Source organism: Hippocampus zosterae, chromosome 8, assembly GCF_025434085.1.
Source record: "Hippocampus zosterae strain Florida chromosome 8, ASM2543408v3, whole genome shotgun sequence".
Taxonomy (NCBI): domain Eukaryota; kingdom Metazoa; phylum Chordata; class Actinopteri; order Syngnathiformes; family Syngnathidae; genus Hippocampus; species Hippocampus zosterae.
In genome coordinates this window covers 9,666,157-9,692,629 of record NC_067458.1, presented here as the reverse complement: position 1 = coordinate 9,692,629, position 26,473 = coordinate 9,666,157, and the positions used below count along the sequence as shown (strand labels likewise).

The 26,473-nt window shown below is 42.1% G+C and overlaps 1 protein-coding gene across 2 annotated transcripts in view; it reads right to left on the bottom strand.

Moving 5' to 3' along the window:
- Positions 1 to 439: 439 nt before the first annotated feature.
- The window catches only part of arid3a (AT rich interactive domain 3A (BRIGHT-like)), a 49,383-nt gene continuing 23,349 nt past the window's right edge, over positions 440 to 26,473 (bottom strand). The window contains exons 4-9 of one of the 2 annotated variants that reach the window (XM_052074077.1): positions 10,268 to 10,340; positions 9,026 to 9,209; positions 8,223 to 8,470; positions 7,440 to 7,724; positions 6,591 to 6,680; positions 440 to 5,643 (exon numbers count right to left, since the gene is read on the bottom strand). In XM_052074077.1, the coding sequence (XP_051930037.1) occupies positions 5,504 to 5,643; positions 6,591 to 6,680; positions 7,440 to 7,724; positions 8,223 to 8,470; positions 9,026 to 9,209; positions 10,268 to 10,340 (1,020 nt within the window). In that variant the 3' untranslated portion in view covers positions 440 to 5,503. The remainder of the gene's footprint in view (positions 5,644 to 6,590; positions 6,681 to 7,439; positions 7,725 to 8,222; positions 8,471 to 9,025; positions 9,210 to 10,267; positions 10,341 to 26,473) is intronic. The other variant, XM_052074078.1, reaches the window with a different exon arrangement.

Here is a 26,473-nt window from a genome sequence, read left to right as displayed (position 1 = left end):
CACATTGAGGGCTGGACATGGAAGGGATTGCAAAGACATAATCAATTGCTGCGATTGGATGGTTGGGTCCAAATCGCTACCCTTGGACAAACTCATACCGTATATTGAATACACGTCTTTACCCCGCACTGCTATGGTATATTTTTATTTAAAATATAAGAGCCTCTCATGTAAATGAAGTCCTTAAGATGTATTTTTTTCCATGTAGCTCTGCCCTGATTACATGTCGCTTCTGACCGGAGACCTTTCCACTTTATTAGTCCCACCACTGCTTTTTAATATACAATGCATGTTTTGCATATTGTATGTAGTGAATACAAAAGCTTTAATTTGCATTGTCATTGTTCATGAGAAATGCAGGTTCACTCAGTTTGTATTTTTTCATTTTCACAAACGTCGGCACCTTGAAACTTGAAATAAGATACAGCACATGCAGTGATGACATTTAAGAAAGCTGATATTTTATTAATTTCAAATTCAATTTTAAAGTATTCACACAAACACATATTGAGTAAATAGGCAAGAATAACTTTTCACCATTCAAAAAAGAGAGAGAAAACAAAAATGCGTCATTGCCTTCCCACAGCACTGTCACCAAGGTTATTAGAACACATCCCATTCATTAAAATCATGTTTGTAGCCTATAGATAAAGAAGGAAAAAGCACATATTGAGTGAACGTACTGAAGACTACTTGTGGTGCTAACAGTGGTACTCTAGAAGCAGTACTGTTGAGCAGTGGGATCTCTGCTATTGCATCAGCAGAAGTTGGGCTGTAACATGCCCTCTCTGTGCACCCACTAAACTGGAACTTGACACCCAACTGGGGTGAATACATCCAAATGGAGGTAGAGGTAGATTTTCCTGAGAAGTTTTCAGAGTCAAGGCACAACGCCTCGCTTCCCGAAGTTCTGAAGTTAGCTGAAGACTTGAGGAGCACACAAGCTCCCCTAAAATCGTCACATTATTATCATTCTCTTCCAATATCGGCATCATCCTTAAGGTAATAAATCTGCTCTCAAATGTAATCTCTGCGTGCTGGTTTGCAACAGCATTAAGAAAAAAAGCAAAGAAATAGCAAAAACAAACGTACGTGATATAATTCATCGCCCTAAAAAGCCATATTTCAGAAATATTCTACTCCATGAATCTTAATAATACATGTTGATTCATACAATTGTCACAGCAGAAGGCATCTTCTTACTTTGTTATCTTCATTGTCTGCAGTCCACCTGATCCGAGACGGAGGCAGCGTTGATGTTCCAGAAGCATTCGCACCCATTAAAAATGGTGGTGAATGGGCCATGAAGGGATTGACAGCAGCAATAGTTCAAGTTCGTTAAGTATGATATTTTTATACACAGTGAGCATGTGGATAAAGTGAAATTGTCCAATCTACACAAACGTGTAGATGCACTAGAGACTGCATTCAATCCAAATGAACTGCATTAATTAAGGGGGAAAAATGAAATAACATTTCTTTGCCGAGTTAAGACCCCCCCCCCCAAAAAAATGCATTTTACATGGAGAATCCCGCTTGACAAGAGCTGTGGGGAAAAAGCAAGAATGAAGTGTGACCATTTCAGAGTCAATCTTAACACATCTGAGATCAACACTTTCAATGCTCCTTTCCAAAGTTTTTGAATCCAAACAAAGAAAACATTGTAAAGATATTCAACCACTTGGCGGGTTCAACTACAAAACATTTCCACGACGGGGTGCTCTTACCACAAACTTCCTTTACTTTCCACAAGGCAATGGCAACAAATCAAGAAGAAAGTCCAGATTAGCTGATATCTGATTGTCCGTGGTCATTAGTGGAGGGCTAACGTAATCAATATCATGATCATCCAGGGGTTTTCTCCCCCCTCCAGCCCCCCCCCCCCCCCCCCCCCCAGCGTGTCAAAGTCATTGAGGTAGAAAGGTGTCGAAACAGTGGCTGAAGGGATGTCCAAGAGTGTCTGGAGGTACACAGTGTTTTCACAATATCTCCTGATTGTCACCGGCACGCACTGAAAAAACCAACCAACCAAACAAATACACAAACAAAAAAAAAACAACAACACGGCAACCTCAGGTTGAAATGCAGTCGTTTGAGAGGGGCAGAAAAAGACAGCAATTGTTCAAACGCAAATATCTCACAGTACTGGTCGAACAAACATAGATCCATAGAGGAGAGAAGGAGGGTGGGGGTGAAGGGGTGCTTGAATGTTGCCAAGGGGCCAAAAGGTCATGGAGACAAATGTGTTTAAAAAAAAAAAAATTCAATGTTGATCCTTTCGCTCAGGATTGATTGAATTTCGTTCCCTCCAGCATCCCTCCCCCAAACAGCTGCTTTTTACGAGAGCGCCTTGATTTGATTGTCAGCTCTTTTACAGCATCTCTGACATCTGCTACTTAAGAAAGAAAAAAAGCCAAATGCATTCCCCAATGTAATATAAAGTTATTCTTCATGTCATATGCAGAACTTATAGGAATAGTTTACACAACATAAGAAAAGCCCAGTAGCGTATTCATAGTTAGTCCGCAAACAAATACGGAAGTTTGTTATTATTTGAGTCATGTATTTAGTAATGCTTTGTATAAATGTTAGCAAAGCTTTGGAATGCATCTGTACTATTGTCTACAGTTAGAAGGCACTATCCATCCTTGTTACTTCGCTTTCACAGAATCGACTCTGAGAATCTGATCCCGAAGCCGCTACCAATCATCATACAATTTCATATCTTCACGAGTACTTCTGACTAAACCGTTGAACCACCGGGTATCATGCAGACTTGACGTAACAATAAAAAGTCCGCTGTGTTGCATTATGCACCTATATGTGCGGTTGCTAAGAAAGTATATTTGGTGAATCTGATACCGACTGTTAAATGTAACAGTCCGTACAATGCTGCTGATTGCATTATTTTAACCCAACATCAGGTTCTGAAGGTACCATATGGAGGTAAGAAAATTAATGTTAAAAAAAGTTTCACTTTCTTCCTGGTGGGGTTATACACCCCCCAAACACTGTTCCCAGTTAGCACTTGGAACACGGGGGTGATGGCACCGGTTCAATCCGTTGTTGGCTCGTAGTAGCAGGTGGTACCTCATGAAATGTGAAGCTTCAAAAGACAATATATGACCTACTGTGTCAGCACGGAGCAGCTGTGCGCTTTGCTACTCTTGCGCACATCTGGTTTGGCAATGACTCGACACAGCACCCATTTGTGGAAAGGGGGGGAGAGCTTTCCTATTATATTCCCGACTATGGCAACATTTAAAAAGGAAAAAAAAGAATTTTTTTTACAAAATTGGAAAATGACAAGAATAAAGTTGGAATATTACAAGAGCAACGTTACTCAATTACAAAAGGACATATGTCAATGTAAAAGTCTGTAAAATAGTGAAGGCTCCATCCATTTTCTTGAGCATTTCTCCTTATTAGGATCGCGGGAGAGCTTAAGCCTTGTCCAAGTGTATTTGGCTGAGAGGCGTGGTACACTGTGGACAACTCGCACGTGTCCACAAACAACCATCCACACTCATTTTAAGAGCGACGGATGAATCTAACAAGTATGCTTTTGGAATGTGAATGCGTTTAGAAAACTCAGGCAAACACAAGGAGAAACATACAAAACTCCATACTGGGACTGAGCCGAGATTTGAACCAGAACCTCTTAAATGTTTTCAAGGTTGTTTTTTTTTTCCTTCCCCATTCTACTTTGACATTGCTCTCGTAATCATATCACCTTATCCTCACATTACAGTATTCTTTTTTTTCCCCCTCCCTCTTCAGTAGGTCCATAATACTCCTGTGTGAATTCCATTTTGTCCAACCGGGGAAGTGAGATTATACAGTACAATCACAGCGTGAGCGGCACAGCGTTTTCTCAGACACGTTTGTTTAGCAGCCGGTCGTGACCCGAGGCAGAAAAGCAAGGCTCTGATCAAAGCGAAAGCAGCTGATAATATTTGCTCAGAACAGAAAAAAAGTGACAAATGTTTATCTCGGACTGTTCAAGGCCTCTGAAAAAGAACTTATCAGCGAAGCATGGTTCACACCCGATCGTCGGGAGGAATGAGGTTGTTTGGCGTAGTGTGGCCGGCAGTTGACAACCACTGCAGAGGTAACACAAGTTATATGATTAATCTCGGAAATCTGAGGATGACCCGGTCCTCCAAACAGCAGGATAAGGGTAAGAAGCACTTAGATGAGACGCACAAAGTCCTGTTTAACAAAACACACACCAAATATATTGATATATTTATACGTATCTGACATCTATAACACAAAAACACAACAAGAAAGCGCCAGATCTAAATTTAACTACATCAGCTCCTCTGAGACGCAGTGAGCACGCCTCCCGACACCTGATTGTCCGAACGAGGGTCTTCACGACAACAAGGATCAAGTGGATAGACAGGTCCTGTGAACTCCTGAAAGGAAATCCGTTTCCCTTCAGGCTTGATCCACAAACACAGGCATGCATCTGACCTTAAGACAATCACCTCACGAGAAAAACGAGTTAAGAACAGAAAATCAAGATACAAATTGATCTTCCTGTACAGACGCCGAAAGCATTGCAGTTGTGTGGACTCCTGAGAGCGATCTGAGTATCCTTCACGTCGTGAAGCTGGCAAGAACGTTATGAGGATGCGTATCAACGCCGAAGCATGCTGAAGTGCAGCCATAGCAAAAGTTGAGAATGGCGAAGCATACCGAGCTAGCTTTGACATCGTGGAACCGGCCTAGCGGCGGGGAAAAAAAAAGGAGGACAATGCATGAGTCCAGCAGGGATGTTGAGCTATCACGTCATCTGGTCGCCAAATACGTTCATCTAGACTGCTCTACAACGGCTGCTGTGTTCATTAGGTATCTGGTTTGCACACAAGTAGCTCACAGAAACGGCATATACTTTTCAAGGCTTTCTGATTAAAAATAGAGGATATTTTGTACTCTTTTGATAGAATTCGAAATATATCAATGTTTTCCTGCCGTGATGGCATTGATCAAGATTTAAAGGATAAAACACTATCCCGAAGGTCAAAATAACAATAAACAACAAGTAAAAGGTCAAACAAAAAGAATCTCTCCCCGAGAGGATGAAACCTTGCTGTCAGTCAGTAGCTGTGTTTGTTACGTGTAAACAGTGCATTAGCCCTCCCTGCTTATTCACTTCTCTTTTGTTCGTCCAGAAGCTGAACACGTATGTAGAAATAAATAATTCACAGGATGTACATACATATTGTTTTGTTTAACATATACTGGCTCTCTGTTGGGATATTTTCCCCCAAAATCATTGTGGCGATATGAAGAACAAAAGAAGTGAGTTGATGACAGAACCTGAGAGTGTATTTCAAGTGATTGCGTTCGTTTGTGTCTTTGTGTTTGCTTTCTCTTTTTGGCGTGGACTGTATAGAAAATGAGGTTGTTGTGTTTTTTGTTGTTGTTGGGTTTTTTTTGGCTTTATGTAGCTTGGTTTAAAAAAGGGGAGTGGGGGGGGGGGGCTGAGGGTTTGTTAAGACACTGGGTTGCTGGAGGTTGAGGTAGGTATGGTCTGCTGCTGCAAATGAGGAGAGACACGACTGCCAACAGGCTTGCTGGAGAGGGACGCCCCTGATGGGGCTGACCCAGCTGGTGCCTGAGCAAAAAGGACACCTGGAAAACAAAGAGTGAAAAGTGAATTCCAGGAAATAAAAAGAAGTCCTTTTCCTTCCACGCAAAAATATTCGCGGCATTTCACATGGCGCTCTGATATCAGGTCCCATTTTAGAGATGAGCTATTTGTATGATTAACATCTCTCGGCCCTAAATACCCATCCACCCATCATCCATCTATTTTCCGATCCGCTTTGTCCTCACAGGGGTCGCGGGGGGTACTGGAGCCTATCCCAGCCGTCTTCGGGCAGTAGGCGGGGGACGCCCCGAATCGGTTGCCAGCCAATCACAGGGCACACATAGACGAACAACCATCCACACTCACACCTATGGGCAATTTAGAGTGTTCAATCAGCCTGCCATGCATGTTTTTGGAATGTGGGAAGAAACTGGAGCACCCAGAGAAAACCCACACAGGCCCAGGGAGAAAATGCAAACTCCACACAGGAAGGCCGGAGCTGGAATTGAACGTTGCACCTCTGCACTGTGAGGTCAACGCGCTAACCAATAGACCACCGGGCAGGCTGGCCCAAAATATAAAGCAATCAAACAGCAAACAAGCACGGCAGTAAATGAGTGTGCCTTCTTGAGCTGCCTGATGATACATTAGTATGCTGCTGCAAAATACTAATTCATTGCTCATTGTTAGTCATTTTGAGATACTGTTGGTCGAGTACATGGTACACTGAGGCCCCCTGTACTTTGAGTGAAGCATTCACTCTAATGCTATGATTACACATCCAAATATTGACATAGTTCTTCCATAAAAAAATGTAATTGCCCATTCCTCAAGTAATTTAAAAGCAATCAATTAAAAAAAAAGATACTCTATTATCTATCAAATGAGCAATAATTAACATTTTGCACGTTTGTTGTGGTTTCGTATCTTTGAATGAAAAAAGCTGCAGTGAACTAAACTTTCCGCGGCGCACGATGCAGCAACTCACCAGCGTACACGACTCCGTTGAGCTCGACTGACATGCTTATGCTGTTTGTACTGTTGGTCGTGAGGTTCATGGCAGAGTCCTGCCTGCCGTCTGAAACACCAACAACAAAATGGGGAAGCTGTATGAGCAAAATCAATACCCTTGGGTCAATGTTGACAGACAAAATCAAAAGTCAGCCAGCAGCAGCACTGACTCACTTTTGCAACTCTGGTTACATCCTGCATTTGTATTTGTATTTGTACATCGACACAGTTAACGTTTTTTTCCACCTTGACATGTGCCATCTGTCCCGAGACAGACTTCTGCAGACATGAAACCAGCACAGGAGGCAATCCCCCTCGGGCCCCACAAACATGCGTGGTTGCATGTTCGCTTGCATGTTCCGTTACTTTAATACGTTAAAAAGGTCAACGTTTAGGTCCACTATCTCACTTACAGGTGTTGAGGTTTGTGGTAACATGTCAAGCATGTGTTTAGACATTCGACACCAACTGAAACTAACCGAAGAGATTATGAGGAAAGCATGTCACAAAATTCTGAGGTAAAACGGCAAAAGACCCACACCTGCAAGAGGAAAATAACTACTACCGATAATTTGTGCATTTTCAAGTGTTGCACAATTCCATAAGCAAATTCTGGTCCATTTGCTGTCGTTTTTAAATGACTTGATTTACTTGTGTATCACTTTAGAAATGGATATATTACTGATTCAATCGACAACTAATCAATTACACTGGTCAACCAATTCTTTCTCTTTCTACTTTTAAATTGGAGTCTGCCAAACCGGATGATCTCCAACCCAGAGGAACACTTGAGCGTTCCCACACGATCACCTGCCGTTTCCAGTACCTTGTTGGTTGATGCGGATGTTCATCGGTATCTGGGCTGTCATTGCCAGCAAGTTGTGTTGCAGTGCTCTTTGCAGGAGTCGTTGATGCTCCTCTGCTGGCAGCGCCATCTTCTTCTCGGGCGGCTCGCCGGCCTCCAGTTTGTCCCTCAGCTGTTCCAACGCCGCAACCTGAGCTGCCATCGCCGCCTGGGCTGCCGCGGCGGCAGCCACCGAGTGACTCGCCAGGGCTCCCACTGGCATGCGAGGCACACCGACTCCATGGAAAGGTTGTCCGCCCTCTTCTTCTAGACAGCAGGGAGCAAAACACATTGAAAAAAAAAAAAGAACACCATGTATAGTGAGGATCAGTGGGAAAGTACTTTGTCCTGCTTTGTGGTAAAAAACATGAAACTCGACATAATGAAGCTGTGCCCACATTTAACCTCATTCAACCGAGATGACAGCAACTACCCCACAAACAACCCCAGCAGAAAAAAAATGCAATCCCTGCTACCCAGGCGCAGCCCATCAACAACAAAAAATGACAGAGAGCATCGGTCTCAATGATCCGTTGAAAATGATTTTTCCAGTCACCACTTCATTGATGCTGCATAGTCTTGTTTCTTTGTATTGTAAATATGGAAACCAATGTTTTTCATTTGCAACATTCTATTATCCAGTTTGCTGCCGTCGAACACAAAGACCTCTTCTATACTTTTCCAACAACTCAAATTAGCGATCAATAATCGCTATCTAACCCCCCTCCATTTCATCGCCATTAACGCCATTGGTGGTGTGCTCACCCTTCTTGATCTTCTGGATGGGGGTGAGCGAGGCCCCATTGGTGGCTACAGTCAAACCCATGGTGGGTGTGGAGAGCTTTGGCGAAGACAGCATGGTGGGTGTCCCGTTGGGGGAGTATGTGAAGAGGGAGCCGCCGAAGCTCTGTCGTCTGCCTTCCCGTCGATTGCTGTCGATGGCGGCCTGGAGTTCGTTGGGGTTGCTCAGACCCCTCTTGTCACATTCATATGGGTACAGGTACTTCATGTATCTAACGGGAACCACGAATCCATTTTAAAAGGCAAAGCAAACAATGAGGCGGAGAAAAAAAAAATTGAGCGTTTCCGGTCACGCGACCGACCGCAAATTTCTACGTCGAAAATGCTGACCGTAAAGTTTTTTTTTTTCAAACAACCCTCTACATTTTTGTGCAGAGGGTTTACATCGGTGCAAACTCTCGCAATATTCACGTTGAGCGCGTGTGTCGTTTGCCCCGTCTACTGTCAACAACATTGAATCATGGCGGCGGCCGCGATCTCCGACGACAGTTTAAACTGCGTCCATGAGCATCCATTGATATATCGAAAAAATTCTGCAAACTATTTGATGAACACCACGGGCCGAGTATAAACCACATGAAAATAGCACAGTGTCAATGTGCCAACGGTGAATTGATGATATGGATATGTCAGTGTTTCAAATTTTAAATACTTTACCTGACCTAAGATCGATTTGATTTCGATGGATAGAAAAAAACACAAGAAACAACGGCAAAACATTGGTCAGATTGGGATGTCCTAAAGGGGTTGTGCGTGTGTTTACTGACTGTGTGCGCAGGGTGAAGGCCGCACTGGTGATTGAGGTAGGCAGATTAAGTCCCTTGGTGATCTCCCTCCACAGTTTCTTGTTGATGACCTCCACCAGGCCCCCCTTCTCCGTCACCAGCCTGTAGAGCATGTACAGATCCAGGACCTGCTTGGCCATGATGGGAATACGATTCACAGGGGTTCCTGGAACAAGACCTCTTTTGTCAGCATGCAGATTTAAACAAGAGCTCATCTTGCATTCAACGAAATTATCCAACAAACATTTTTTTTTACTCAGCATGGTCTCGATCTATCTCCAAACATCAATTAAGATGAGTGATTGCACTCAGTAATGACCTGCAGAGGGCGCACTCAGCTTCTCCGATCAGGCTCAGCAGACCCACCCAGTCATGCTTCTTGTAACTCACAAGAATTTTGTTTCATAGTAAACACATACCTTATCTTTTGTCTACCATCTTTGGCTCCTGATCTATATCAGCCATGAATCATCAACAACCTGTCACACTAACAAAGTACCTGGTATTTATGAAGAGACAGTGATACTTGAGTAGTATGTCTGATACCAAACTGGTAAAACACAACGGTTTGCATTTTTTTTTTGCTTGGGTGTTGGGTCCAGTGTGTGTGTGTGTGTGTGTGTGTGTGTGTGTGTGTATGTGTGTGTGTGTGTGTGTGTGTGTGTGATAGGATGTCAAGGTAAACCATATCGGTTTACCTTCATGTCTTGAGCTTCAATAGAATGTATGCCTTTATTACAAGCACATCCACACATGGGAATGATGTGACCATCAATCAATCATCTCTGAATTGCATAAAGACCCCACCCAGCTGAGTGAAAGATAAGCTCGCGGCTCCGGGTCGACCCTACATGAGGGATCGCTGTCTCCATATCCCCCCCTATAAAGGGAACTGACAAGTACACAGTCGTTCCAATTACAAAGAGACGACCGTTCATAGGAAGTACGTTCTCAAGTACACTCTTAGGGAGAGCGAATTTGGAGAGTTCACAAGGCCATACTCTTGCCTCCTTGATATTGAGAAATGGTAAGTGTCCATCCACACGATTATATTCTTTCTCAATCAGTTATTTAATGAACAAAATAAGAACGTGTGACAACATAAGACCGCTCGCAAATCACGTGCCTCATTATTTCCATTCTTGTTCTTTGATGAGAGGTGGGGTGCGTGGGGTCCCATTTTGAACACCTGCTCAAGTCACTTTGAGTTGCCGTGTTGCTTACCTCTTTTCTGCATGAAGCTGAAGAGGTCATCAAGAAACTCTTTCCTCTTTGGGTCTCCATCCAATTCATACAGCTGTGGAGAGGAAGAGGCGTTAGATGAGGCGTTTGTATTTACAAAACACTGGCACCACTAAGAAAAGATAGTGATCAGCCAAAACAAAACGATTGCCACTAAGCAGAAAAGAACGTGGTTGCAATAACTGACATAAACACCAACGACTGTCCAAATAAATAAATTAATTAATAAATAAAAAGGCTAGCTTTGTCATATAAACCACACCCTAGTCCACATTCATTCATGCAAAACGAGACAGTGGGGAAAATGATTTGGGCCACTCAGGCTTGATGAAAACCTCATGCAGGCCCAGATTGCTGCAAAGTTCAGTGAAAGTTTGCAGCAAAAAAATGAGGTACCCACTCAGGGGAGTACAAGGAGCCCATTGATCGCTGCTTTTTCAGTGCAGTTTGGCAGTGTAACTGGGATTTGATCCGAATATTAATATCGCACCAACATGGGCATGAGGGCACTGGAGCCTCAGATTGACCTTCGCGTTGCATATGAGAGCAAAGGTCATAGGAAGACATTAACCTCTGCACATACATGACACAACTCACCATTAGGCCCCAGAGCTGAAATGACTATTGATTTTCCGACTGATGGAAAATGTATCTTTTATGAACTATTCTGGTGATCAATTAATCTTTTTGTAGCAACACACCCTGCATCTCGCATCTGAAACCTCTCATTCTAATTCTTACTTGTCTCGCAAGATAATTGAGTGAATTGGATTTTTGTAGTCCTCAAGTCTGAAAGGAATTGCATGATCAATATAATTCGATCCAAGTAGAAAATTTGCAAAATTATGGGAGGGTCAAATGTAATCTTTGTCTTCTTGGCCCAGCTTTTCTGAAAAATGAAATTAGCGGAAACATGTTGTGTTTCCTGGGCAATATGCAGCCAGTAAACAACTGGTATGTTTCAAACATTTGCTAAAAAAGTACGTAAGACCATTAAGTCAATGCCAAAACACTCCAGTCTGTAGCAACAGTCATTTATTGACTTTTCATCCCATGACCTGCAATCGCTGCGTCGCTGACACAGTTTGTTGCAAATTCAAAGCAAATATGTCACCAAGAGCAACATAAGGACTGAACGCCAGTGTGCGGTTTGTTTGGAGCGCTGAAGTGCTTTGATCGATGTCATCTTCTATGGAGTGGCTGGCGCGCAGTTACGTGTTTTGCGCTCGCCCAAAGTTGCTACCGAAAGGAAATAAAAAGCGAGTTCAGCTGAAGCTGCGTAGGATGTGACAGAAGTGGCCTCTAAGCAGTAACAGACTGCCGCTCATTGTAGCATTCAGCCCTCATTAGAGACTTCAAGCTGCCATCAGATCTTATTATCTTGAACGTGTGTGTGTGCGCGGGGCGGGGATTGGGGGTTTGCTGGATTGAATAGGCCGAAATGAGATGTGGTGGGTTGGGGGCGGGCGGGAGGGGAGGGGGGGGGGGTTCCCTGCTAATGTACAGGGCAGTTTGAGACAAGGGGGAGTTTTAATTACAGGATGCATGCATTTTGTGAAGTGCCGCACCATAAATCTTGGAAATGACCCCCTTACTCCCATCCCCCAGTCCAACTATTCTTTATTTTCTCTACACGCCTCCCTCTCCTTATCACACAGACAAATATTTCCCAAGTGGCTGGTGATTTTACTAGTGGCATGGAGACACAAATGGTGAATCAACCTGTCTTTGAGTACCAACACCGTCCATGCGCCAACTGGCCTACAGAGGTACACCTGTACAATCCGATTAAATACAAAAACAAGCTGCCTCCGAAAATTCCTTTAAAAATATAACGGTTCGGAGTTCTTGATTGACGGTAAAGACGGACATTAACAGAATCATTTTTACGGTTGTTCAGTGCATCCGGTGCTCCACCACTGGAAACTACAACAACAACAATATGCAAAATGATTGAACAATAGTTTGAGTATTTGGATTTCATAAGACTGTAAGACGTTGTGGCCAATCAGTGTGCGAGTATAAAGCTTCCCTGCACACTAGAGGATTTGTCATCTTCAGGTTAAGTTGAGTGTGTGAATTGCAGCCTCCCTTTGGCTAGTCTGTATCCACTTTAAAGTCCCATTCAGTGTTCCTATTTAACACAGACAGGGACACACATCCTGCTTTGTGTCCGACTACAGGCGGCAATCACAGAAGGCCGCACTAATTAGGGGGTAACAGAGCTCAGTCCATGTCCGTCTACTGGAAATGGGACAGTGGGAGCAGTGTAACAAGCAGTTCATTAAGAATTCAGGATGGTTTTGACACACATGAATCGGTTCTCGATCATTTCACTTCACATTCTAGGACGCCAATTTGCCACCACTGATTGGTTGCGTGTTAGTAAACAAGGCACGATTTTGATCTAAATTATTCAGTGATGTTGGTGCATAAAAGAGGCAAAGCTAACATAATGATGGCAGATTATGCTCATATGGCTGCAGCTCTGAGAGGAATACAAGTGAGATAATAGTTCTTTCTTTTGTTGGGCTCTTAAGCGGAATGTAAACTAATTGCTATTTGCAACCATGACCACAGTGCTGGATGTGCTGTCATCTATACACAATAACATTTTTGGAGGCTAATGATCATCTTAATTGGAAACCAGCGACTTGTAATGGGCCAGTGGTAACTCGGGATATTTATAGATATGGATGAGCCTCTGACAAACTTTCCTGCATCGACCATTAGGATTTTTTTTTAATTACTGTATTTGGAAAATTATTGTAGATGTCAGATTAAAGTGTCTGAGTGAAAGTGGTTCATCTTCACAAGGCTGACGTCTTGCATCGCTTCGGGCCGCACACGAGTTGAGTCTGTTTGCAGTGAACTACTTTCAGACATGAAGTAATTTCATTAACACAACCGACATAAATAAGCCTCCAATCTTCAACTAATGCATTATTTTGGCCATCTTATGGTGGTGACGTTATGCCTCAATTCTGCAAGAGAGAAATCAAGCCGAATTGGAAACCTCTTTCACCAGGATGCTCTTCAATCTTTCAGGGCAACTTTTAGCTTTTCCAAGCACTAAAGTACTCAAATTGGGTGCCTGACTATATATGTAACCAGTTCTACTGGTCTATTCATCTATAGCACCTTTAAATTCCCTTTTGTCTGTTTCTCGTTTAATTTTCCATGTGCACTGCGATTAGATGATATCCTTTTATCTTTCTTTCTCCCTGGTTCGGTGATCTTAATACTGCAAATGCACAATACAGCTCCTCAGCCATCAGGTCCACCCGCACACATACCTTATCAGGCAGAGCTGGGTGTGGTTGGTGTCGATTTACTGTATGGTTTTCAAGGTTGTAATGTGTGAGAAGGGGCTGGGCCCCCTCCTGGATTAAAGCTCTGCTATTCGGATAAACAAGGAGAAACTAGAAAAACGACAATAAACCGGGCCAACTGGTATCGTTGTGAATCAGTTCATTTCCCTGCAAGAAACCCCTTGTAATAAAAACACACTGCATCTAAGCTTTTAAACATGTCACCGACAAAAGAACAAAAATTTTGTTTGGGGAAAAAAAGGTTCAGATACGATGGTGTTGGGACACTTTGGCATTCGTACATTTACCACTTCGCAGCCAAGGAAACACACTCATTTTGTGTCAAAAACTCGGATCAGTTTCCACCCTGGCCATCTATGTAGGTCAGCAACTGCCCTTGTGCTGATAAATTATGAAGAGTCCTCAGACACATAACAAAGTGGTTTGTGATGAAAATAATCAGGAACTACAGAGCCTGTTGCTGCAGATTTGCAGTCATGACCATGTTGTGGAAAGTAATACCGCATGGGGAGGAGATTTATTTCAGTGCAGAGGGGGATGGTTTGCTCCACGGTTAATGCAAATAGATGTTAGTAAGCCAGCGGCACACAAGTGTCACATAGCACATAATAAGGGCTTTGCAACAGAAAACCAGAACCCAGAGGAGAGTGGAGTATCGCGTACAACTCTTCAAGCTCTCGATCTGGGGCGGCTGGCTGATAGTTCGAGCATTCTTTTTCATGTTTCATCTTTGATTTGGGACATAAACTAAAAACATACATCAAATGTGACGCAATGAAGCAGAGTTTCATCTTTCAGCATGACGACAACCCAAACATAAACCGAAATCAAACTGATGATTGACTGGTACAAGAAACAAGTTTTGGATTCAACCAAACAGAGCCCAGACATGAATCCAATTAAAACATCTGTAGTGACCTGAACAAGTTAAACACGTCCGGAGCACTTTCAGGTTCAAGCTTCAAGTCAAATACAGATGAGACACAAAAACATTCAATTCCGTCATAAAATCATGTCATCACAGGATACCGTTTCTTTCCTTTTCGTCTCTGTAGGATTTGAGCAGGTTTAACTGATGTCTTTCACTTGTTTTAAAGGTTTTCAACTCTTGGGGGGAAATAAATCTTTTTACACTGGTGGTTGATGTTTTACATTCATCGCAGGATATGACTAAAGACTGACTAAAGTCCTTGAAAAAAACATTGGGCACCGAGTCAACGATTGCTCATGCGATGAATCAAGAGATCAAGTTGCGTGATTGCTGGAAATCAACACACCAGATGTGATTTGCATATGCACAAAGAAAGTCTATACTGCGGTCGTTGCACAACAGAAGCCAGATATTATTTAAAAATGTTGTTGCAGAACAGGTTACTCCGTTTCTTAATCCAAGTCTGGTCATGTATTTACCCTCCACACGAGATGAAGCGTGAACATTATTTCATCAACTATTTAACAGGAAACCATGCCCCTCTGAAAGAAGGGGGGAATGGATCGTGGTAAAGAAAAGCGCAATAAGTAAACTTAGTGAGTACTAGGTGACTCATAAAGGCTGGGGGAGGGGTTATTGTAGCTAAAAGGGGTCCGGGGGTCGGGGAGTTGATCCAGCCTGTGAACACATGATCAGCCATTTTCAAACAGTGCCTTGTATCAGGCAACAGCCGTTTCATGGGTGCCCCAAGTTTGCCCAAAATCAAACGTATAAATAATCTTTGATCCAAAGAACAGTGTAACCTTTATCCGAGGTACACTTCTGAGCTTTGATAAAACATGACTATTCATGTTAAATACTGTTAAGTTCAGTAAGAAGTGGGTGTAGCAGCAGCAGTGAAAGACTCTTATGTCTTTGCAGCCTGGTTTATACGAAATACACTCATTCAATTGTTAGGCGTTACTCATGCTGCAATGTGACTCTGAACGGGTGAACCATGAGAACCTTCTAAAAAACCTGGCCAGGGTGAATTCTGTGTGTGTTTGTTGCGCGTGAATTTGAGCGTTTTAAAGAGGTAAGACCCTTCGGTGACCCTCTCGAGCTGCATTTGCAGGGACATAACGCCATGTACGCGGTTGGACGATTAGCAATCTGACTATACTTCAACAAAGAGCTGAGTTAGAGGGGACAAGTTTTGTGTAAGGGTTCACGAATGGATCATAGTAAGGCCTTGAAATGTGTGCTGGGCATTTAACATAGGCTAACATTCTCTTTTTATCTCGGGACTTGAGGGAACGCCGGCAAATCAGCGTTTGGACGTTGGAAAAGTGTTGTTAATTGCTTACATTTCAAGACACAACTATACGGATGCTTGATGAAATGTGTATAATACAGTGTTGTCTCTGCAAACAATAGATGCATTGAGTGGGCTAAAAAAAACCAAAAAAAACCCCATAAAACCAGCCTGTCAAGACAACATTTCCAGCTTGTAAAAGAGCACTTCTGGAATCCAGTGTGAACAGCACCTATTGGAATGTACATCAAACCAAACAGAGGAAACAAGCTCCTTTCCTTCTCAGTCCGATATGACGTGGTTTCTATAGGGAGTTGAATTCAGTCAGAAAAAAAGTGGCGCGACAGCAGCGTGACAGAAACATCTCATACGTGTCTCCATAAGGTGACATCGATAATGAATCCATCTATGTGCGCGCTTTACAACGTGCCTGACTACCCCTCCCCTCCCTCGGGCATACAATTAACAGCAACAATAGATCTGTTTTACTGCCCTTGCATTCAACATTGCTTTATTGACAGGCCGGATCAAACACATCATAATCCGCGGTGACCAGCTGACCTCATAAATTCAAGCGCATCGACTGAGTGTGAGTAGCTGAGCCACCAGTCAAAGACAAACAAGCGCCGTCAAAGACCGATCTGGCGTAGCTTGGTCCGTAACAATCTCTCTTTGTGGAAGAGAAAGGTGGCTTTGTATATTTTAAATACACCAAAGAACCATCTTTGCCCTTAATTATTTGGGAGTGTCTACTATCCATTGATTCATTCCTTTTCTCCAGCAAATCTTGTCATCAGGGTGAGCTGGAGTCGATCTCTGAGCTGATTTTGGGAGATGATGGGTAACTCCTGGACTGATTTCTCCATCATGTACACTGCTTCAGAAACCCTATTTGTGTTGAGGAAATGAAGACCTGGCTGGCACCAAATTTGTAGAATTTCCATGAAAAGAAGGCAGAAGGGAGGGTGTTTGGTCCCAGTGGCCCTTGTACATACCATCCTGTAGACTTGGGTCCACTGGCTACCCGGTACTTATCTTAAGCCAGCAGTCTCAAACCTGGGTCTTAAACTGCACGTTGATTTTAAATCGGACCGGCAAATTGGTGCCATTGTTAAACCTAGCCGCTTTCATCTTAGGCAGATTGCCTTCGTCACATCTCGGCTGGATTACTGGAATGCACTTTTCTTTTGGACCTGTGCTGAACTCTTTCACGCACATTTTCGCAAACCTCTGTTCTTCATACAGTATTTACACATAAAGAGGAACCGTGTCATAAAAAACTTCCACATTGAGACCCATTTGCAAGTGTTTGCGTTATCGTGCTCCAAATGCCGAAAACAACACACATTTTCACAATTTTTTGCTAAGAAAAAACATGTAATTATAGCCCCTTTATGTGCTCACACGAGAATATCAGTGGATGAAGTCAGGGCCGAATGAGCATGTATTCGCTGCTCGTGTTCCGCCAAACGACCATCACATCGCATGCCTTGTAGATTTGGATAAGAATCAGAAATAAATGGAGACCAGCCTTCCCAGGCGCGCAACGGCCAGACGTTGTGTATTTGTGGGCAATCCCTTCTAACCACACTGTTGAAGACGAGCATTGTAATCATAGGGGCCAAAACTCAGGCAAGGCCAAGCAGAATGGAGTGGCGGTTAGGAAGGTCAAAGAAGCCCAGAAGTCAACCCTTCGGTGTCATTTTTTTGTCAATTATCCATGAGGAGCATTCTTCAAGTCAACGCCTGAATGTGTATGTAATATGTAATCATTAAATTTGACTTCTTTGATAAAGTTATTTATTCAAAGCCAGCGCAAAAGATGCAAAGCAGATGGCGGAAGATAGGAATGTCTGTCCAAGGACACTGATGCAAGCAAGAAGACATACATGGAGATATTAAATCTAAACCAGAAGGGCTGACAAACCTGAGGTTTTGGTTACACCGTCACTCAGAGTGATAGACGAGCAGTGCGTTGAGTTTAATGGTTGACAGCCCAGGCCTTTAAACCATATCTGGCCCACCCAGCCCGAATGCAGGCCTGATATCTCTGCAGCTCATCAAAGATGAAAATGTTGTGGCTACCTCGCCTAGCCCACCACAAATCAATAGGTGGGGGCTCTGCAATTTGACCAAAAGCAACTCCTCAATTTGTCATACACATACTTGCGCAAAATCAAAACAAAACCAAATACACAAGATTACGTCGATGTGTCCACGTACACACAAGACTTTCATTTCTAACATCCACACTAATGATTTATCATTCTTTACCATTCTCGCGAAAGACAAGTGAAGAATTTCACAAATTCTGCACATGGGGGCGGGGGGAATTATTTATTCAAAGCAACCTGGCCCTGTGTGAAGAGGTACTTGCTTCCTTACATTGGTAACTGCTTTGGACCACTGTCAGCAGCAACAACTGAAATTAAGCATTTCTATACCTGGCAAATGTGTCTTTCACATATCTTCCTTAGAGAATTAATTAAATTCAGCACCTATGGAAAGACATTTAGAGCGTTCAATGAACTGAACATGCATGCCCTTTCAGGGTTACTATCCCACAGCATTTCAATCAGATTCAAGTCCAGACTTTAACTAGGTCACTCCAAAATCTTATTATCATTGTTTTAAGCCAATCTGAAGTTGACTTGTTTGTGTGTTTTGGATTGTTGTCCTGCTGGAAAAGCGAAATATACTTCAGCATCAGGTCACAAACTGAAGACCAAACAATCTCCATCAGAATTTTCAGGTAAAGAAAGCAGATATCATGATTCCTTCAATCACAGCAAGCCATCCAAGTCCTGAGGTACCATTGCAGCCCCAGACCACCAGATGATCATCACCATGTTTTACTGTTGGTATTATATATTTTTTTCTGAAATGATGTGTCACATTTATGCCAGAGGTAAGGAGATGCACATTGTCCAAAACCTTTGTTCAGTCAGTTCAAAGATTGTTCTTCTGAAAGGCTTGGGAATTATTCAGATATTTTGGAACACTGCAATGGATGTCATTTTTGCACAGTCTCTTCCTGATTGCTGAGTAATGAACAATGACCCTAACTGAGGTCAGGGAGGCCTGCAGTTCTTTAGGTTTTGCCCTGCGTTCCTTTGGCATATACATACACAAACAACAATTCACACTTACAGTAGATTCATGCCTGTGGACATCCATTCAAAGTCTTCAGTGAACCTAACACACCTGTTTTTGAAAATGGGAGGAAGTTGGAGTACCTGCAGAAAACCCATGCAAGCACGGGGAGAATATACAAACTCCATGCAGGAAGGCTGGAACCAGAGTCTATCTAAGAACATCAGAGCTGTGAAGCCGATATGCTTAAATTGTGTATCTCATGCTGCCAATATCAAGTCGTACATTGGAAAAGAATAATGCATATTTGTTATTGATACGCAATATATACAGGAAAAGAAGGTGCATTTTCAATGACGTCAGTGTGCTATGAAAGAAAAGAGTATGCGTGTACATGTGTTTGCGAGTGTGAGTAATGCGAACACCTTGCCTTGGTAATTATGGATCCAACACCTAATGGGTTCCTGAGTGACAATGACAAGTTCGCTGTGCTTTTCATCCTGTTGGGGATTTTCATTGTGCAGCCTTATTGAAAATCCGATGTCTATTTTCTGCTCCCAAGTCCAGTGACATTTTGCACAAAGAGCCTTTCCAACCTTGAAAATGCTTGGCCAAGAATTTCAACGTCTGACCCAGCACTTAATTGATTCTTTCAAGACTTAAGGGGGGGGAGATTTTTTTATTCAAAGCAACCTGGCCCTGTGTGAAGAGGTACTTGCTTCCTTACATTGGTAACTGCTTTGGACCACTGTCAGCAGCAACAACTGAAATTAAGCATTTCTATACCTCGCAAATGTGTCTTTCACATATCTTCCTTAGAGAATTAATTAAATTCAGCACCTATGGAGAGACATTTAGAGCGTTCAATGAACTGAACATGCATGCCCTTTCAGGGTTACTATCCCACAGCATTTCAATCAGATTCAAGTCCAGACTTTAACTAGGTCACTCCAAAATCTTATTATCATTAGTTGTTTTAAGCCAATCTGAAGTTGACTTGTTTGTGTGTTTTGGATTGTTGTCCTGCTGGAAAAGCGAAATATACTTCAGCGTCAGGTCACAAACTGAAGACCAAACAATCTCCATCAGAATTTTCAGGTAAAGAAAGCAGATATCATGATTCCTTCAATCACAGCAAGCCATCCAAGTCCTGATGTACCATTGCAGCCACAGACCACCAGATGATCATCACCATGTTTTACTGTTGGTATTATATATTTTTTTCTGAAATGAAACGCTACCTTTTCAGGGACATCGAAAGGCCACATCGGAATTTCAACACTTTAGTTCAAATGAATGCCTTTTGAATGCCTTTTTGTTTGTGTGTCGGCCCTGTGCGTACGGCGAACATCTACTTCCAGGCTTGTATTATGACACAAGGCCACAAGGCGAGAAGGCAAGCAGCACCCTTGTTGTTTGGAGAGAAAATACATGTCTCATACTATATGGTGGGAAAGACAATGGAGGACGTGGAGCATATGTGAGACTTGCTGTTGCTCAAGAAATGGTCATTTCCTCATTTCCTATGTGAGCATCTGAGGGTTACAGCCAGGGGCAGCAATCACAGGGAATTTGTCAAAGTCTAATGTTAAAAAAATACAGTCACTAAAGAAAGAAGGCGCTGGACTCGAACTTGTTTCAATTTCTGTTTACATTTCCAACTTCAATCTCCCTTTCCCTCTCCTTTTTGAGTGGTTGCCAGTTTCCAGTGTTAGTTGGCTGCACAATTCTTGACATCAGCATCACAACACATTTAAGGCGCTGGACGTGGCTCAAATACCGCTCAGTGCTCCTGTCAAAACGACCTTGTATTAAACACTCTACTTGGCTCAGCTTCAAAGCTCAACGTCAACTGGCTGTTGTTTTGCGGCTCAGAATCTAGCCTCTTTTTTTTTCTTGTGCTGCCCCTCCCATCCCACCAACACTCACACACGCACACACACACACACATACACACACACTAACGCACACGCACACGCACACGCACACGCACACACGCACTGAACAGGAAGAGTGTAACAGGTCCTAATGCAGCCGCTGCCTTTGTTCTGCAGCCTTTTGTTTTCACAACACAAACAATACCCATTAAGCCTTGTTTTCCCTTTGTTAAATCCGTACCACTGCACGGGGATGCGTAAGGGAAATTACATGACAACTAATCAAAACCTTGGAATTTGTTCATGGAAATTTTATATTCAAGTATTAATAACCTAGAATTAAACCAAATGATGAACCAGAGTTAAATCATTAATTATTCGGGGGAACAATTTAAAAAATAAACTCGAGTTAGATTTTTATGCTAATTGCAACTAAAACTGGTATGCTGATTTCAAAATAGCATTTGATTTTTTTGTAGCACATCAATTTTTGTTCTCCCCAGCTTACCGGCTTGGTTCACAAGCAATATTCCAATGATTAGCTGGAGTAAGACTTGCCAGCTAATTACAATCCGACTCATCTGCAAGCTATGTGGCAAATTGTTTGTGCTGTCACAATGGAGCCAATTGTGTGCAGCTCCTAGTAGGTCAATACTATCAATACCCGCAAACGGAAAGCTAGCATAGTAGGAATTGAAGAGGATTAGTGCTGGCTTTTCTCCTAACCTCGTAACCATGTACATGTCGTTTTAAGTTCTATTTCATTTAATGCTGTTTTGAAGTTTTCAAAGCAGGTAAATAACTATTATGTCTTCGTTTTTATTTCCAGACACGCACATTTATTTCATATAGAAAAAAATGTGGACTTTATAGCTCAAAAACCTCGCGATTAGTTCAAAACAGACCCAACTCAACAAAAAATTGTGTTCCCCGTGTTATCTAATAGCTTCACTTCTCCAATGTGCTAAAAAGAGTAACCCAGAATCCCGTGTGGTCAACCACACTAGCAGTCAGTTTCTCCTTTTCTTTACTAAATCATTTTTATATCAATCAGAAAAGAAAAAGTAAGAAGAAGTCTCCATTAAGGCTCATACTTTACCCTTAACCGTGATATTTTTACAACTTTTGGTTTGTATCTGGATTATATACATTCACACCCTGGCACTCTTGTGTCAATTTTCTCTTGTATTCATAATGGATATTTAAATACCTTTCTCTATTTATCAACTTAGTTCTGATTTATCATTATATTTAATGTTTAGAATTTATCAGTTTAACTCTGATTGATGTAGGTTGTTTGTACTATTTTTTTGAATTTGTTTTTGAACTCAGCAAGCGATTTACTAATTTTCAGGTCCGTTTCGAGATTATTCCACAGATTAACACCTTTGCTAGATACACTTCTTTGCTTGATGTTTGTTCTTGTTTTGAGTTTTTTGAATAAGTTGGTACCTCTTAATTCATAGTTGCTTTCTCGAATTTCAAAAAACTTCAACATGGAGACTGGATTGCTGGCCCAAAAGTACTGCCCAGCGTGGCTTATATCAATCTTTTAAATTGCCTTATTTTCCACCCAAATCTATTTTGTGAACTGAAGGACTTTCAAATTATCAAAGTATGGTGGCTTGCATATGAGGTTTGTGTCCGAATGGGTTCACTTTGTGTGTGTTTAACGGTTTCAAGACACAGCACTACCGAAGAAATAAGATGCATGCTCAACAGGAAATCACTCTTCTGGTTTCATAATTTTGAAATAGGCCTACCCTGCTAAAAATACAGCATAGATCAGCATGGTTTTGTTTTCATGCTGTTCTCACCAGCTACTAGCAGGACAACTAGCATGACCGACACAACAAAACCATGCCGGTCTATGTTTTTCTTTTTTTGTTTTCTAATTAACGAGATGAAAATATAACCATCAAAGAATAGAACAAAGACCGATCATATTTGAGGGGGTCGGGGGGGGGGGGATAGTTTATCTGTCACAAAGTGCTCAGAGCAAATTTGGAAACAGTCGGGGTTTGGTCAATTTGATGTATAGACAGCCAAAATTGTCTTCGTCACTCACTTTTCTTCTGGGTGTCAAATTTCTTGTTTGTAATTATTTTCAAGAGTTTACCGGTTAGTTATCCCTCCACACCCATGACTATTACAGCCAACAATGACACACGTAGAAGGCATGGCAAAGTTCCTTTGTGCTTCACCGAACAATAACAAATGACACTTTGTAGTGGAGTTTGACTTCCAAAATGGACTCCAGCAGTGCACTCTATTGTTACATGGGTTTAGGACTAATTCAATTACAGGGACAATATCTACATATGGTTAAAATACATCAACAGCCTGGTGAAACGAATTACTACAAGGCGATCTAAAGGATTCCAAACAAATTTGGGTGAAATACAAAGCCAACAAGCACTTATTGGACAGCTGTATCAGCAAAAAGCCAACAGGCAATCCTAATAAGTGTCGCTCCCACTTGGCTCTCATTCAAGCTATACTTCCTGCAGACCCAGTCAACTCCATCCCCCCTCACAGAGTCTTGTGTATGTTGTGTATTTTGCGTCTTGTGTATGTTGTGTATTTTGCGTGTGTGTGTGTGTGTGTGAGCAATTTAATGTTTAATGCCAAATGCCCTCCACTCGCCCTGATCATGGTGAGTGCCATGAATTTTTAAAGACATCCCTTCTTTACTGTCCATCTGGGCTCCATCTGCCCTCGCTGCTGGTGTTTAAGGCCCACACAGACTAAACTTCAAAAGATGCCGGCTGGCCTCTGAACCTTTTGGACGTGATGAGGATACTGCTTATCAACATGAACCATTTTTTGAAGGGTTGAAGCTAAGACAAAATCATTCAAAAGTGAACCCAAAAGGAAAGGGGAAAAGTCAACATCAAACTCATTAAAGAAAGCCTTAACAGAAAGGAAACATAAGGACACACCTGAACAATAAATGTGGATGAGGCGACATATATAACATACACGTATTTCATACTAAAATAAAATACTGGCATGTGACAACTATGTATTAATCCAGATTCTATGGTCTGTTAATCTATAGTTCAGAGCTGCACACAGGTTGCACACAATTATTTACCATTATAGATCTGTTCATTCTCAACCCAATGACACACAATGGGTCAAGGACCCACATTTTGTAGGTCACCAAGGCCGGGTGAAATAGCTTAAATAAACCTTAAACCAATGACAAAAATCTCAGTTGCAATTTCAATCGACCCCCCCCCTATTCAAGACAACCCAAATGACAACGAAAAAATTTTTTTTGCTTTGTGGCATGTTTTTCCCTTATGTAATTTGCTTTAGAGCAGCCAACTTCACCTACATAACATTTAGTTTGCATTTCCATATTTTTTAAGATCATTACCGTGCGACGGTTATTGCAGCGTACAGTGGTAGGATTAAAGAAAATGCATATTCTTCAAATGCACAACACAATCATTACTCTAGAATGAGGACTGTTAATAAATGATGGCTTCTGTATTTGTTGTTGTAACATATTCATTGCAACAAGCTTGTAATTGTGCATGCAGTTGCAGCCCGAATCAATGTAGGTGAGATTTCAGTGTGTCTGTATCTATAAATGAATTACCCTTTTACCGATTCGGTCTGTTTTCAACAGTAGTAACCAAAGCAAGTCTATTAAATCACATTATCCAGCTCTGGCCTACCTGTGTGGAGTTTGCATGTTCTCCCCGGGCCTGCGTGGGTTTTCTCCGGGTGCTCCGGTTTCCTCCCACATTCCAAAAACATGCGTGGCAGGCTGATTGAACACTCTAAATTGTCCCGAGGTGTGAGTGGGAGTGTGAATGGTTGTTCGTTTCTGTGTGCCATGCGATTGGCTGGCAACCGATTCAGGTCGCCTACTGCCCGAAGACAGCTGGGATAGGCTCCAGCACCCCCCGCGACCCTAATGAGGATCAAGCGGCTCGGAAGTTGAATGAATGAATGAATGTATAAATCACATTAACCAGATCTCAAAAGTCCAAATTAAGATATCGTGTATTTTGCAAATAAACAAATAACATTGTTGATAGATTGGATTAGATCGGTGGTGTCAAACTCATTTTTGGCGTGGGCCACTTACATCTTCCCTCGGAGCTCTGTTATGACAGTGAAACCACAAAAATTGCACTTTTATTTGTAAGGGAAACAAAATTATTGCAGAACATCAACGTCATTTATTACACATGACAATTTAAAATGTCGGTACATTTTTTAGCAAGGATCATGCAAGCTGACATGATTTTCTTTCGGAGGGCCACATAAAATGATGTGGTGGGCCCGATCTGTGCCCGTGCCTTGAGTTTGACACATCGATTAGATATTATAAACACAGGCTCAAAATTGGGTATTCGCCGCTCTCATGTGGTTCCAGCCAGACCTATGTGACAAGTGTCCTCAATCACGCAATCATTTATTTTGGTGTTTTATGTTTGCCTGTCCGTCATGATAGCTTAGCAATTAGCATGGCTTCTCCATCTTTCTCCCCGCCCTGGTTTCACCGATAACGATACTCGTCAGAAGGCCGCTGCCATGTCGGTAATGATTAGAGACGTGTGCTATGATGATACCGGACACAAAGTGAACTTGCGGCTGCGCATCATGTTTAGTCATGGTATCTAGCTAGCTGAAGCACGCAGGAAGCTTTGGCAGGGCAATCACCAAGCATTCTCTGATTATCTGACAGGGTTTCATTTTTTATTTTCCACAATGTAGTGTTAATTTCATCGCATTGATTTATGAAACGGGTATGTCTTGGTGACCCGACACAGCAGCGCACTCGACACTGGATTGCTTTGAAATATCCGAATCAAGCAATCAGAATTACGGCCCTAACGAGGTAGAATTCAGATATTTCCATAACAAAATGCGGACAATCCGTATCATTTGGCAGATCTGTTGCTTTAACACTGCAGGCCCTCCACCCCTCTCATATTTTTTTCTGCTGTAGTATTGTCTTGTACAAGTGAGGCAAGACGACTTCAGCAAAATACTTTGTATTTCAGCCTTAGAAGGATATAGCTCAGGTCAAAAGTTTCCATATTGTCAATAAGTTGCTGCTTTTGCAACAGATAAAGTATGTCTTTGGCAACGATTAGCATGAGTCACTCCGATTGCTTTCCACCAGGATTTCCTTTACTTTGATTGCAAAAAAGGGTGAAGAAAGAAAATGATTCCACCCATGGGTCTGTTTCTCAGTGGCAATTTAAAATCACAATTCATCTTTTTTTTCTAAATAGATGCTTGAGAGGTAGGAGAAGCCTTTAAATATAGAGGGAAAAGTATCTAATTTGGCTTTTTGAGCATTATTCTGTTTGCAGCCATGTTGGGAAAGTCAGTGGGAATGCACATTGAAAGACGGAAGCTATTGGAAAAAAAATGTTTTAAAAATCGTCCTGATAAAAAAAGCATATTTACCCAGCATCAAATTTCCCGAATTAAAAGGAATGACTGAAGATACACCACGTTATTACAAAGGATCAAACTAACACCTTCACAGTCTGACCTTGCACACACACATTTTTGGCTCAGGCAACACTGAGAGTGACCTCTGCGAATGACACACCTTCAATGACGTGTATGCTGGCAAACAAAAATAGTCCTCGGACCGACAAGTCATTACCCTTCAAAGAAAATAGA